Here is a 15,564-nt window from a genome sequence, read left to right on the forward strand (position 1 = left end):
ATATGCAAGCAGATCATTAGAAGTTCAAAAATAAAAACTAGAATTTTGTGCCAAGATACACAGTCTAATGAACAATAATGCTTGCTATTTATACTCAGATATATTTATTTGGAGTCATTTAGAGAACTTGGAAGTTTCACCTATCATTATTAGTACACATGAATTGTATCTAACAGGCCACTAAAAATTAAAAGCACATATTTTTTCATTGGAATTATCTAGACTTTTTCTTTTTTTTTTTCATTTTAATTCCAGTATAGTTAACATAAGTGTCATATTAGTTTCAGATATACAATATAGTGATTCAGCAGTTTTACACATTATTCAGTGCTCATCACAATAAGTACACTCTTAATTCCCCTCACCAGTTTCACCCATCCTGCCCACAAACCTCTCCTTAGGCAACAATCAGTTTGTTTTCTGATCAATGATCTCTGATCTCCAAATGATCAGTTCAATCAGCTAGTTAAAAATCTGCTTTTTGGTTTGTCTTTTTTTTCTTTGTTCATTTATTTTGTTTCTTAAATTCTACATACGAGTGAAATAATATGGTGTTTGTCTTTCTCTGATTTATTTCACTTAGATCCATCCATGTTGTTGCAAATGGCAAGAATAGTATGGCTGAATAACATTTCATTACACACACAGACACACACACATATACCACATTTCTTTTTTAAGATTTTAATTTTTGAGAGAGAGAGAGAGAGAGAGAGCATGAGAATGGGGAGGAGCAGAGGGAGAGGAAGACTGACAAGCAGACTCCCCAGTGAACCCAATGCGGGGCTCAATCCCAGGACCCCAAGATCATGGCCTGAGCTGAAGTCAGATGCTTAACAACTGAGCCTCCCAGGAACCCCGATTCCACATCTTTTTTTTTAATTTCACATCTTTTTTATCCATTCATCTATTGATGGACATTTGGGTTACTTCCATAATTTGGTTATTGTAAATAATACTGCAATAAATATAGGGGAAAAGCACATAACTGTTAGGGAGACATCTTTAAACCCACAATATCCATATGAAAGATGTCACTATCATTTCAAACCAAAATACACCCAACTATGAAATATCAAGAAAAAGTAGTCAGTGACTTATATGTGATACCTGGAAGTTCCTGGCAGTATTCTCCAGCTTCGACTTATAAGAACTCTTTGACTGCCAAAAGAAACCATATTTGTGTGACCACATATTAAAATGTATCCTACCTTATTTTTTAATTGAAATATAGTTGATATATAACCCTATCTTATTTCTTGGAAGACAAAAATCTCTTATCCTAATTGACACATATCAATACAAAACTATGAAGCACACTAGTTCCCCTACAGTGGTCTAAGCTACCTATAACCCACCTTTCCCACTAATGACAACTACAAACTCTGAACAAAATATTTTTAAAAATTAAAAACCTGAGAAATGGAAAATAAGCAAAAGCAGTTAAACTAAGTAAGGGGGTCAAAACCAGAAGAAGCAGCCTGCCCAGGGGTGAGTTTCTCACTTTTTTTCTCACATGGTTTTGTCAGAGGGTAGGCCCCAATCATGGAATAGCACCAACAGCTAAAACTCTGATGGAAAGCTCACCATCTTTCTGGTGAGAGGAGCCAGGGAAAGGAGTCTGAGGTGACCAAAGTATGTGGAGAAAATCCTGGAGGGGAGAGAGCCACAGAAAGGCATTCCCTAATTGTGAATGTGTGAATCCACACACATCTCAGCCTAACCCTGAAATCATGTTAGTGCAAGGAAAACTCAAATAAGCTTGGCAACGGCTTTGAAAACTGAACTGAGATTTGAAGAATCCATTTAGGTCTCAGCCTAGACTCGAATCTGTATATATGAGGGATAGACCCAAATCAGCATAGTTGAGGCTGAAGAAACTGATCTGAGACTCAAAACATCACCCATAAAAGGCAAGACAAACCTTAAAGGATAACCTAACTAAGACAAAAATGGCAACATTCTCTGCAGGACCCTGAATTAATATCACATAATATCCATATTGTCCAGTACACAATTCAAGATTACTGGACATAAGGAAAACATAATTAATAGACAAGAACCCCAAGATGACTTAAGTATAGGAATTATCAAAAACAAGATGCTAAAGCAATAATAAACAAGATGCTAAAGCTATAATAAAATATATAAACAGAATAGAAAGAATATTCTCCATGAGGTAAAGAAAGAACATACTTGAATGGAAAGAGAAAATATCAGCAGAATGGAAAAAAAGAAACTGCTTTCTATGTAAAGATAATAGAAACTATAAAAAAAAATAAAACTAAAATAGAAGCCATAAAAACAGGGCAGCCCTGGTGGCTCAGCAGTTAAGCACTGCCTTCAGCCCAGGGCCTGATCCTGGAGACCCGGGATCAAGTCCCATGTCAGGCTCCCTACAAGGAGCCTGCTTCTCCCTCTGCCTGTGTCTCTGCCTCTCTCTCTCTCTCTCTTTCTCTGTGTGTGTGTGTGTGTGTCTCATAAATAAATTTTTTAAAAATCTTTAAAATAAAAATATAAGCCATAAAAACAATAAATGGAAATTTCTAAACTGAAAAATACAATATCTGAAAAATCTGGATGGGAATGACAGAGAAAGAGTCATTGAATTCCAATATAAATCAACAGAAATGATCCAATCTGAAGAACGTGTAGGGAAAAAATTTAAAAAGAAATGAGCAAAATCTCAGGGACTTTTGGAATAATATCCAAAGATCTAACATGTGTAATAAGAGTCAGATCTTGAGGGCAGCCCAGGTGGCTCAGCAGTTTAGCACCGCCTTCAGCCCAGGGCCTGATCCTGGAGACCCAGGATCGAGTCCTGCGTTGGGCTCCCTGCATGGAGGCTACTTCTCCCTCTGCTTGTGTCTCTGCCTCTCTCTCTGTATGTGTGTTTCTCATGAATAACAAAATAAATAAAATCTTAAAAAAAAAAAAAAACAAGAGTCAGATCTTGGAAGCAAGAGAGCAAGTCTTCAAATGACCCTAGAAACTGAGCTCTCACCAGAGCTCTCACCAGAAACTATGGAGGCCAGAAGTCATTACAGTATCTCTAAAATGCTGAAAGAAAAAAAATCTAGCAACCCAGAAATCTAGATGAAGCAAAAATTAAGTATAAGAGAAGTCTTTACCAACTGATCTGATCTGAAATATGCCAAAAGAAGCTTTCCAGGCTGAAGGGAAACTATATGAGAGGGAAATTTGGATCATCAAGAATGAAAAAGAAGAGTGGAATTGGTAAATATTTGAGTAATTATGAAGACCATTTTTTCCTCTTTTATTTAAAATACATATATGTATGGCTTTTTAGAGTAAAACTTATAATGGTAGAGTTTTCAATGTACGTAGATGTAAAATATATGACAACTGCAGTAACCTAAAAAAGTTAGGGGGTTAAGGGGACCTACGTAATTGTAAAATTTCCATCTACCACCCTATTCACCAGTCTCCCATTGTATCTTCTTCAGTAATATTATCATTAATTACCAATAGCCTGCCTTTGCTCACTGTTAACATTGCTGAAAATACTCTATCTTCTCGCCTCCATCCCTCTAAATCCTACTCATTTTTCAAGACCCAGCTGAAGTCTTACTATCTCCACAAAGTCTTTTTAGACAAAGATCCAAAGATCATTGAACTTACAGTCATTATAATTCCTTTTACCCCATAATTCATTATTTGCATTCTACACTGGCATAATGGTAGAAGTTCCATGTGAGTTAGTCCTGTCTTCCCAACTAGATTATAAACTAAGCACATAACAAGAAGACACAATGTGGCTGTTTGACTGATTAGATTTATCCATGTTTGAAATATATGCCTAAGAGTAGGCCCCATTCTCACAGTTCATTCTAATACAGTAAAATTCATAAATATATTTTTTCTCATACCCCACCAACACCAACAATACCCATTCCAAACATGAAATTTGCACAAGGAAAGGCCAAACTACATTAACCACATTTGGATGGTTCAGCTTTGGGACATGAGGCACAAGGGCCAATTAGGTTCTTCCAGAAGCAAATTTCAAGTTTATGCCACAGCACAGGATACATTTTGTCACTCCAACTTTTCAATTCATGATCTAAACAATAACTTACAATAGTCATTTCGAAGACCAGAAAGATGAATCTTCACTTCTGGTTGGAGTATGGAATAGTCTATATCACCGAATCTTTTAAGATGGAAGGATTCATCTCCAACTCCATTTCTGCAGCCTATAAAGATATCTTTATCTTTATTATCTTGGAAGCATAGTATTTATCCTTGCAGGTATTAAGACATAACAACGTGAAAAAGAAAGTAGTCATTGTGATAAAACTGAATTACAAGTTGCAGGAGAAGGGAAGGAAAAAACAGCTTCTGTATTAATTTAAACAAAAATTTTAAAAATATTTCATGGCATTTTTTAACAAAAAACACATGAATGCCAGACCTAAATGTAACGACCATCTTGTGGGAAGCATACAGAAACACTCTATCATGCTTTGAATATTTATTCCATCCCTTGATATTTTAAAATCAAAGTAATTTTTGCATATCCATTTGTCTAGCACATCAACAATTAACTGATAGGCATAAGCCCTACTCTGAGTCTTTGTAATAAGTATTTGTCGATTCATTTATTTTGGCTCTTTGTCTCATTGTTTCTTTACCAGAGCACACAGAATTACTTCTGGCTAGTTTTACCTGTGACTATCTGAGCTCAAGGTCCTATCTTGGGTTCAGTTTTAATTCTCATCAAAAGACCCACCTAGGTCTAAACCACAGGCCACCACCTTTTCATCTGTCCAACTACTTGGCTTGTTATGGAACGAACCAAGATGACATAAATTAATAGGCTCTGAGCCCACCCAGGTAATTTGTGGTCTCTATGACCACATGCCTTCTGATAAAAAGTGTAAGAACTTCACAATGCTATACCCAGAACTAGATCGTTATTCACAGCCTTGGTGTTAGCCACAAAGACCTGCAGTTGTGGGCAAAATTTAAAGGTTTCTAGAAACACTCAAGCACTACAAATAAGGGTTTTTTAAAAAACAAGTACTAACTTCCAGTTACAAAATAAGTCATGGAGATGTAATGTACAACATGGCAATTATAGTTCATCCTGGACTGCATATTTGAAAATTACTAAGTGCATAGATCTTAAAAGTTCTCATCACAAGAAAAGAAATTCTGTAACTACGAATTGTAATGAATGTTAACTAGAGTACTGTGGTGATTATTTTGCAATATATACCAATATCGGATCACTGCTTTACACAGTGAAGCTAATACAGTTGGCCCTTGAACAACATGGGTTTGAACTGCATGAGTCCACTTACATGTGGGTTGTTTTTTTTTTATAAATACCACACAGTGGGATCCCTGAGTGGCTCAGTGGGTTTAGCGCCTGCCTTCAGCCCGGGGCATGATCCTAGAGTCCCAGGATTGAGTCCCACATCGGGCTCCCTGCATGGAGCCTGCTTCTCCCTCTGCCTATGCTCTGCCTCTGTGTGTGTGTGTGTGTGTGTGTGTGTGTGTGTGTGTGTGTGTGTTTCTCATGAATAAATAAATAAAATCTTTTTTAAAAAATACAGTACTGTAAATGTATTTTCTCTTCCTTATAATTTTCCTAATAACAGTTTCTTTTTTCTAGCTTACTTTATTGTAAGAATATAGTATATAATACATATGACATACAAAATATGTGTTAATCAACTGTTTATATTATTGTGAAGGCCTCCAGGCAACAGTAGGCTATGAGCAGTTAAGTTTTGGGGAAGTCAGAGTTATACACAGATTTTCAGCCACGTGAAGGGTTCATTAATTTTTAGAAGTGTGATCTAAGTAGATTGAAGGAGGTGAATGAGGCAGAAGAACAAAGTTCTTATCTACTATGTCAGAAAGTTATGATAAAGTCTAAAATCTCAAGAAAGAGCAGTTTACAAATATTACTTAGAAAATAGATGTAAATACTAGGGGGAAGAGCAGTTAGTTAGGGATAATTGCCTCTAGGAAATGAGACTTGGGGAGGGGGACAGGTAAGGTGGAGAATTCTCTAAATTCATAATTATGTTGATTAGTCTAATATATATAAAAATAATATATTCCAATAATATATTCTAAGATAAGGAAGAAATGAAGGAGGCAGGGAGAGAGAAGGGTAGGAAAGAAGGAAAAACAGAAAATCTTTGGACCATACCTTTCCAAACACATTGGGATGGCTCACAGAGTTGCATTTGCCCACTAACCCACTGAACCACCTTCTGGGTCAAAAATAGTTGGTTTAGGCATTTCTGTAAACAAGCAAATAAATACTTCTTTAGAAACATACATGTACAGGGGCACCTCAGTGGCTCAGTGGTTGAGCGTCTGCCTTTGGCTCAGGTCATGATCCCAGGTTCCTGGGATCAAGTCCTGCATCTGGCTCCCCTTAGGGAGCCTGCTTCTCCCTCTGCCTATGTCTCTTCCTCTCTCTCTGTATCTCTCATGAATAAATTTTTTAAGTCTTTAAAAAAAAGAAATGGGAACATCAAATCACAAGATCTTAAATAATTTGCCTCAGTTCCCATGAACACAAAAATCTGATTGCTGTCCCTTTGGGCCAGTATATAAAAAGCACTTCTGACATTCTTACATCAAACCTCAAACAAAAACAGATAAGAAAATTAATAGTAAGTATAAAGAAAAGTACTTGTTGGAATTTTCTAAAAACATTTTAGTAAATAAAGTGGAGACAATTCCTTTTTTTCCCTTCATGATAATATATTTAATCTTACATATAAAACAGTCATTGGATCACCATAATTCATACAGCATTCTCTTTCACAGGCATCATTTTGAGATTTTTAGTTTTCTTCCCAGATATTATGTCATTGCCAGTAAGTGAATCATGGGTTTTTAGGTATTCAAAATAGGACAATCAAGTATAAGCAGGGTTTCCCATTTTTAGGATCACTGGCATTTGGCAACAGATAATTCATTATTGTGGGGGCTGTTCTGTGCATTATAGGATGTATAGCAGCATCTCAGACTGTATATACTAGATGGGATAATCAAAAATGTCTACAGACATTGTCAAATGTCCCCTGGGGAGCAAAATAACCCCCAGTTGGGAACTACTGGTATAAAATAATATTCTTAAAATCAATGGAACTCTTCATAGAGTTAATTCTTCAGAATCCCATTATTAGCACAAAGCTGACCAAGGAATTGCTCAGCACAGAGTGCTTCTGTTTGATGTACCCAAGGGTGCTCTTCCCTCGGTAAGATCTACTAACTACTTTACTGAACAACTTGGCATAGATCTGACTATACAGAATAATTTTGAACATCTACACAACTATGCAGGCCCTTATTGTAGAAACTCCCTCTGCAGGACCTCTGAGGACCACATGGAGACTCACATTTACTGTCAATGTGAAAGACCTCACTTCGTATCTGCACCAATCCTGATGCTATTTGACTTCTAACTAGTTATGACGACAAATGTTTTATATAAAATAGTGAAACAGTGTCCATTATCTCCTTCCCAGGTTCTTCAGTGAAGCTGGGACAATGCTCTGGCTGGATAACAATTGCTGCAACAAAGGTAACTTTCAACACCATTGTGACCACACAGACAGAGCCGCCTCCTTGACTGCCACCAGTTACTATAGATCCTAAAGAAAAGGGAGGTTGTGAGGATAAGGCAATAAAAACTCTAGTCTGCAAGAAGTAGAGTGTGGAAAGGCAGTGGCACTGATTACATGGCCTGGGTGTAAGGTCAACATGCCCCTAGTGATATAGAACTCCCTGGCCATCTGCACCTCTAAACCCCTAACCAACAATAAAGCACTAGGCAAAAGACCTGCTCTAAGAGATTTATTTTCAAACCTTTTGTATATGGTTTCAAATAATTAAATTTTACATTCACAGTATTTTTCCTCTAGTAAGATATATATACATATAAATATATCTATATATAGATAGATATATCAAGCACTGGAAGCACATACTAAATGAGTAATTGCCCAAACTGAGAATTTATTACTTTCCATTTAAGCTTTCTAAAAGAAGCCTTGATTCCTTCAGAAGCTATTCATTGAACTTGATAAACCCAAAAACATGCTAGTGATACTTAATGTGCCCTAGGAATTTAGGTCAGACTCCTCTAAGATCTTAAAATCATAATAAATGAGATACTTAAAAGAACTAAATTAACTTAGTCAAGAAACAAACAACAGTAGCAAAAGCTTACAGGGGCGCCTGAGTGACTCGGCTGGTTGAGCTGGTTGACTTAATTTCAGCTCAGATCATGACCTCAGGATCCTGGGACAGAGCCCCACGTAGAGCTCCATGTGGAGCTTCACAGGGCTCTACGCTCAGCGGGGAGTCTACATGGGATTCTTTCTCCCCCTCTCCCTCTGCCTCTCCCCTCACTTGCACACTCTGTCTCTCCAAAATAGATCAATAAATCTTAGAGGAAAAAAATGACCATCTTATAGACAAAGAATTTAACTTATCCTGGAAACCCCAGAGGGCAGACCAAGTCACTGAATAACTGGAAATGATTATACAAGAAATCTTTTGGCTGAGGGGAAGCATACCATAGTACGTATAATTTCATTATATTTTTAATCTTTACCTCTTTAAAAAATCTTTATTATTTTTAACTCAAGTATAATTAACATATAGTTTTCTAAGAGTTTCAGATGCACAATATAATGATTCAACAATTCTATACATTACACGGTGCCCATCATAAAGGTACTCCTAATCCCCTTCACCTATTTCATCCATCCCCCACCCACCGTCCCTCTGGTAACGGTGTTTGTGCTCTGTATTTAAGAATCTGTTCTTTTATTGTCTCTTTTTTTGTTCATTTGCTTTATTTCTTAAATTCCACATATAAGTGAAATCATATGATATTTGCCTTTCTCTTATTTCACTCAGCATAATACACTCTAGGTGCATCTGTGTTGTTGCAAATGGCAGGATGTCATTCTTTTTTATGGAGGAGTAACATTCCACTGTATGTATATGTACATATTCATTTATTTATATGTGTAGATGCATACCACATCCTCTTTATCCATTCATCTATCAGTGGATACTTGCATTGTTTCCATATCTTGGCTATTGTAAATAATGCTGCCATAAACATATAGGTGCATGTATGTTTTCAAATTAGTGTTTTTGCTTTCTTTGGGTAAATACCCAGTAGGAGAATGACTGGATCATGGGTTAATTCTATTTTTAATTTTTTGAAGAACATCCATTTACTGTTTTCCACAGTGGCTGCACCAGCTTGCATTCCCACCAACAGGGCATTAGGGCTCTTTTTGGTTCACATTCTTGCCAAGACTTGTTATTTTTTTATCTTGATTTTAGCTGTCCTGACAAGCTGGAGTGATATCTCACTGTGGTTTTCATTTGCATTTCCTGATGTTAAGTGATGTTGAGGATGCTTTCATATATCTATTGGCCAGCTGTAAGGCTCCTTTGGAAAAATTTCTGTTCATGTCTTCTACCCATTTAATCAGATTACTTGGGTTTTGGTGTTGAGTCACATCAGTTCTTTATGAATTTTGGATACCAATCCCTTATCAGATATATATTTTGCAAATATCTTTTCCCATTTGATAGGCTGCCTTTTGGTGTTTTGTTTTGTTGTTGTTGTTGTTTTGGTTTTTTTGCCTTTTGGTCTTGTTGATGGTTTCCTTCACTGTGCAAAAGGTGTTTATTTTGGTGTAGCCCCAATAATTTGATTTTCCTTTTGTTTCCCTTGACAGAGGAAACATATCTTTAAAAATGTTTCTACAGCTGATGTCAAAGAGATTATTGCCTATGTTTTCTTCTAGGAATTTTATGGTTTCAGAAATCACATTTAGGTCTTTAATCCATTTTGAGGTTATTTTGTGTATGGTGTAAAAAAGTGGTCCAGTTTCATTCTTTTGGACGTAGCCGTCCAGTTTTCCCAACATAGTTTGTTGAAAAGGCCTTCTTTTTCCCATTGCATATTCTTGCCTCCATTGTCGAAGACTAATTGACCATATGACCATGGGGTTCTTTCTGGACTCTATTCTGTTCCATTGATCTATGTGTATATGTCTGTGCCAGTACCCTATTATTCTGATTTCTACAGATTTGTAGGGATTTTGATACCTCCAGTTTTGTTCTTCTTTTTCAAGTTTATATTCAGTCTTTTGTGGTTTCACACAAATTTTAAGACTGTTCTAGTTCTGTGAAAAATGCTGTTGGGCTTTTGATAGAGATTGTATTAAATCTGGAAATTGCTTTGGGTAGTATAGACATTTTGACAAGATTTGTTCTTCCAATCCATGAACATGGAATATCTTTTTGTTTGTGTCATCTTTTTTAAAAAAGATTTTATTTATTTATTAATGTGAGTGCTCGCTTCGGCAGCACATATACTAAAATATTTATTAATGTGAGACACAGAGGGAGAGAGTGAGAGGCAGAGATACAAGTAGAGGGAGAAGCAGGCTCCATGCAGGGAGCCCGACATGGGACTCTATCCCAGGTCTCCAGGATCACACCCTGGGCCAAAGGCAGTGCTAAATTGCTGAGCCACTGGGGCTGCCCCATGTTTGTGTCATCTTTAATTTCTTTCAACAGTGTGTTATAGTTTTCAGAGTACAGGTCTTTAACCTCCTTAATTAAGTTTATTCCTGGGTTTCTTACTGTTTTGGGTGCAACTGTAAATAGGATTGTGTTCTTAATTTCTCTTTCTGCTGCTTAATTATTATTAGATAGAAATGCAGCAGATTTCAAAAGAAATGCAGATTTCTATATACTCACTTTGTATCCTGCAGCTTTACTTAATTGACTTATTATCAGTTCTAGTTGTCTTTTGATGGAGTCTTTTAGGGTTTTCTCTGTATAGCACCATGTCATCTTAATGTTTACCTTTTTGATGTCTCATTTTCACTTTTTTTGATTGATACTAACTAGATTTGTATATTTGTTAGATATTATATTTCTTTTACAAAGTGCCCCTATTCATGTCCTTCACTCACTCATTTTCTTACTGATTTGTAAGAGCAGCTAAGCCAGCTCCTTTCTCACATTTGGGATTTATTTGTCTGGAGCTTCTCAGGATATGAGATCTTCAGTTTTCTTTCTTTACCTACCTGGCCTTTTGAGGCAATGTTTTCATTCCAGCCTCTGTCCAATGCATGAGGTGCCTTGCAAAAACGGAGGGCAGAGTTATTTGTTTCAAAACTTCCTTTGATGGGGGTTTTCAGTGGTTCTTGGTAGGACCCTGCAAGAAAAATATTTAGCTTTTGTTTTTCAAAACAAGATAATCAGTTTGGTTAGTGGTCAACCCATTGCACCTTTCACAATAGAATGTGAAGACACAGGCCGTCATCTCTCCAAAATTTGGCAGAGGTGAGTAAAAGAGGGAGAGCCAGCCTTATCCAGAACGCCATGGTCGTAAGTAAGCATTGCCTCAGTGGCCTCTGTAGCAAATGCCAAGATCGAAGACCTGACTCTCACTGCAGCATCAGCAGAAATACTTAATCTCTGCATGGAAAGAACACATTTGCACATTTGAAGAATAGATACAAACAGTTCCTTAGTTTAAGATGATAAAGCAAAGATGTCTGATTTGCTCACGGTATGATCATCCTGCCAGGAAATCACTGTGGGATGCTTGCTTTCATAATCATCGGTATCCACTCTATAATCATGAGCCAATTACTTTGCCTCTCCCTCTCCCTTTTATAGAAAGATGTTGTAAAGATACTTTGAGATCACATCAGTGAAATCCTTTCTAAATTAAAGTAATAGAATCAATATTATTTGCATCATTATTATTCATATCTGTCCTCTTCTCAAGATTGAGAAAGCCCTTTACCAGACTTTTGCTACCAGAAAACCCTGTCAAGTCATCCTCTAAAACTACGTATTTGTTCATATCACGTGTTCATCAGAGGGCCCAAGGGACCACTGAAAAATCTTTTATATATATTTATAATCTTTACAAAAGGAATCATACACAAATGCAAATCTCACAAATGCACCTGAAATACAATACTGTCTTTTGTTTCTGTTTCATATCCTGCCTCTGCCACTACCTTGGAAATTTCTTATTCAAAGTAAGAAAAAAAGGAAAGCTCTTGATTAATGGATAATAATACTGGATAGTTCTACGACACAAAGATTCTCTCAGGAATTTATATTTCATTAACATTTTTTAAATAGTCTGTGGAATTTCTATTACCTCACCTAGAACCAAAGTCTCTTTCTCGGGTGTTTTCTCCAGCACGGATCCAGATGCTTCTGGGAGGTAAGTGGTTGAAAACTCTTCCCCAAAGGAGCAGGCCGCCGGATCCCGAGCTTGGTTTTGCCGCCATCTGGTGGCAATTGGGCTACTGGCAACGGGAACCTCCGCCGACAGCCTCTTCACAAAATTGCTCTTGAAGCTAGAATATGTAATCTTCATTTCATCAAATATCTATTTAACAAGAAAAAAAAGTTGTAATTTATAGTGGCCTCAGTGATGCAAAAGTAAGTATTCCTTAAAGGAGAATTATAAACAACTCATCCTGTATAAAACAAATTATATATCAGATTTTTTTTTTAATTTTATTTATTTATTTATGATAGTCACACAGTGAGAGAGAGAGGCAGAGACATAGGCAGAGGGAGAAGCAGGCTCCATGCACCGGGAGCCCGATGTGGGATTCGATCCCGGGTCTCCAGGATCGCGCCCTGGGCCAAAGGCAAGCGCCAAACCGCTGCGCCACCCAGGGATCCCTATATATCAGATTTTTAATTTTTGTGATCTGAACGTTATTTTATACAAATATAAATGTGTGTTTGTGTATGTGTGTGTGTATACACTTAAAGCCTCTCTGTTCAAGGGTCTCAAGACATATAAAAGCAGCTTATGGAGTAATTATGTTTATGGTTGTTATTACAATTACTTATCAATATAAAATATGAAGTTGAAATAACGCTATATATTAAACATACAAAATGTTTATATAAAATCACAAAATTGCAAATCTGGAAGTAAACAGCAATTTTCTAGTCCAAACTTTTCATTTCAAAATTGAGATAACTGAGGCTCAAGTTGTTCAACATTCATCTCATCCCCTCCAAGAAACCCTAGGAGTTTGGTATTTACAGATCCTAAAATGGTGAATCAGGCCATGTATCTAAGTGAAACTGAAATGCGAATGACAAATTGGAAATATATCATATTTTTAATAAAATGTTAGGAATGTTAGGTTAATATCTTATGTAAAAGACTCTTAGAACACAAGCCAAATAGAAAAAAAAATGTACAAGCCAAATAGAAAAAAAAATAGGGTATAAGACCTAAAAAGACAATTCACAAAAGAGATGTATAAATGCCCCCAAATATTCAACCTCACTAGTAATCAAAGAAATGCTTATCTAAAACAATAACCAAATGCTAGCAATGATTTTTTTATGACAAGCCCCAAGATTGTTTGTTTGCCAGAAACAAACACTGGCATACATTGCTGGTAGAGCATACGTTAATATTTAGAAAGGACAATTTAGCAATGTGTGTCAAAAGCCTTCAAATACGTGTATAACCTCTACTGACCCAGTAATGTCAATTCTAAGAATTTAAGGAAGAAATAAAAAATATGAGTAAAGATGAACAAAACCAAAATCTGTTGAGTGCTTACCACAATATGAACCCATATGTTAAAAGGTCTACATACATTCATATTTAATCTTCAGAAACACCTGTGAAGCAGGTCTGTTATTCATTCCCACTTACCAATGAAGAAACTGAGGTTTAGAGGTTAAGTGAATTGCTTAAGACCACACAATGAGTAAGTGGAGATGCTATACCCTAATCTCATGTTTGGCTCCACAGTCCACACTCGCAGGAGAGAACATGGAGGTGTTACTGCAGTCTATATGTTTATAGAGGGAAAAAGATGGGAACGTCTCAATGTTTACCAGCGGAGAATCGACTAAGTAGACTGTGTGACATCCTTAAAAGGGAGTACTCTGCAGCCATTAGAAATTAGAAAGGAAAGAAAGAAAGAAAGAAAGAAAGAAAGAAAGAAAGAAAGAAAGAAAGAGAAAGAGAGAGAGAGGAAAGAGAAAGAAAGAAAGAAAGAAAGAAAGAAAGAAAGAAAGAAAGAAAGAAAGAAAGAAAGAAAGAAAGAAAGAAGGAAGGAAGGAAGGAAGGAAGGAAGGAAGGAAGAAAGAAAGAAAGAAAGAAAGAAAGAAAGAAAGAAAGAAAGAAAGAAGAAAGAAAGAAAGAAAAAAGAAATTAGGACATACATTAGGGAAATGCAAATCCAAACCACAATGAAGTACCACTTCACACGCACTGGGCTGTCTTTAATCAGAGAGTAGATAGATAGATAGATAGATGATAGATAGATAGATAGCAAATGTTAGCTAGAATGTGAAGAGATTAGAACCTTTGTACATTGCTTATGGGGACATAAAGAGGAACTACTGTAGGAAACAGCAATTCCTCAGAAAATTAAACCTAGAATTACTGTATGATTGAGCAATTTCACTGCTAGGTATAGACCTAAGGGAAATGAAAACAGGTACTCAAACTCAAACGCAGGTACGTGGCTATTCATGGTAGCACTATTCACAATAGCCAAAAGGTAGAAATAACCCAAATGTCCAACAGCAAAGAAGTGGACAAGCAAACTGGAAGATATATGTTTGTGTATGTATATATACACACATTATACAAAATAAATTATTTATTCGTAAATGATATATCAGTCTCGAAAAATGATGAAGAGATTTCCCATCAATTGTCTTACATTGTCTTGGCAGGTGCATGTTTCTCTGGCTCATCTCCTGTCACATCCTCCATACTATCTCCCCACCTGGACGCTCTTCTACAATTCTCTGCCAGGGTAAGTTCCAGCCCACCTTCACAGCTGGGATCAGCCATCACATCAGGAAAGTGTCTCTGACATTCCTTTCCTCCCTATTCCAAGGCAGGTTGGGCAGTCTGGTAGCTTAATAACTGTGATGGTTAATTTTATCCATCAGCTTCTATGGACTAAGGAATGCCTAGAGAGCTGGTGAAACACTTTTTCTGCATAGGGCTGTGAAGGTGTTTCTAGTGGAGACTAACATTTGACTCAGTAGACTGAGTAAAGAGATCCACTCTCATCATTGTGGGTGGGCATCAACCAACCCATTGGAGGTCCCAAATGGCACAAAAAGGCAAAAGAAGAGCAAATTTTCTCTCTTCTCTCTAGGATGTCCATTTTTTTCCTGCCCTCAGACATTGGACCTCCTGGTTTCTCAGACCTTTGTACTTCTTGATTTATACCAGCTGCTCCCCAGGTCTCAGGACTTTGGACTCAGATTGAATTTTACCACTGGCTTTCCTGGTTCTCCGGGTTACAGGTGACAGACTGTGGGACTTTTCAGCCTCCATAACCTTGTGAACCTCATATATATATACTTAAATATATTCTATTGGTTTTGTTCCTCTAGAGAATCCTAATGCAATAATGATTATTTTTCATTGCACATGAGAAAGAGCTGATATGCAGTGAAAAGGACTGGCAGTATTAGACACTCACCACCAGAATATGAATC

At 36.8% G+C, this 15,564-nt stretch overlaps 1 protein-coding gene across 14 annotated transcripts in view; it reads right to left on the reverse strand.

Moving 5' to 3' along the window:
• CDC20B (cell division cycle 20B) overlaps positions 1-15,564 on the reverse strand; it is a 49,323-nt gene that overhangs the window by 12,516 nt on the left and 21,243 nt on the right. For all 14 annotated transcript variants that reach the window (XM_038530595.1, XM_038530587.1, XM_038530594.1 and 11 more), the window contains 4 exons: positions 12,220-12,448; positions 11,121-11,251; positions 6,188-6,281; positions 4,101-4,217 (listed from right to left, as the gene is read on the reverse strand). In XM_038530595.1, the coding sequence (XP_038386523.1) occupies positions 4,101-4,217; positions 6,188-6,281; positions 11,121-11,251; positions 12,220-12,448 (571 nt within the window). The remainder of the gene's footprint in view (positions 1-4,100; positions 4,218-6,187; positions 6,282-11,120; positions 11,252-12,219; positions 12,449-15,564) is intronic.

This window comes from Canis lupus, chromosome 2, assembly GCF_011100685.1.
Source record: "Canis lupus familiaris isolate Mischka breed German Shepherd chromosome 2, alternate assembly UU_Cfam_GSD_1.0, whole genome shotgun sequence".
NCBI classification, from domain to species: domain Eukaryota; kingdom Metazoa; phylum Chordata; class Mammalia; order Carnivora; family Canidae; genus Canis; species Canis lupus.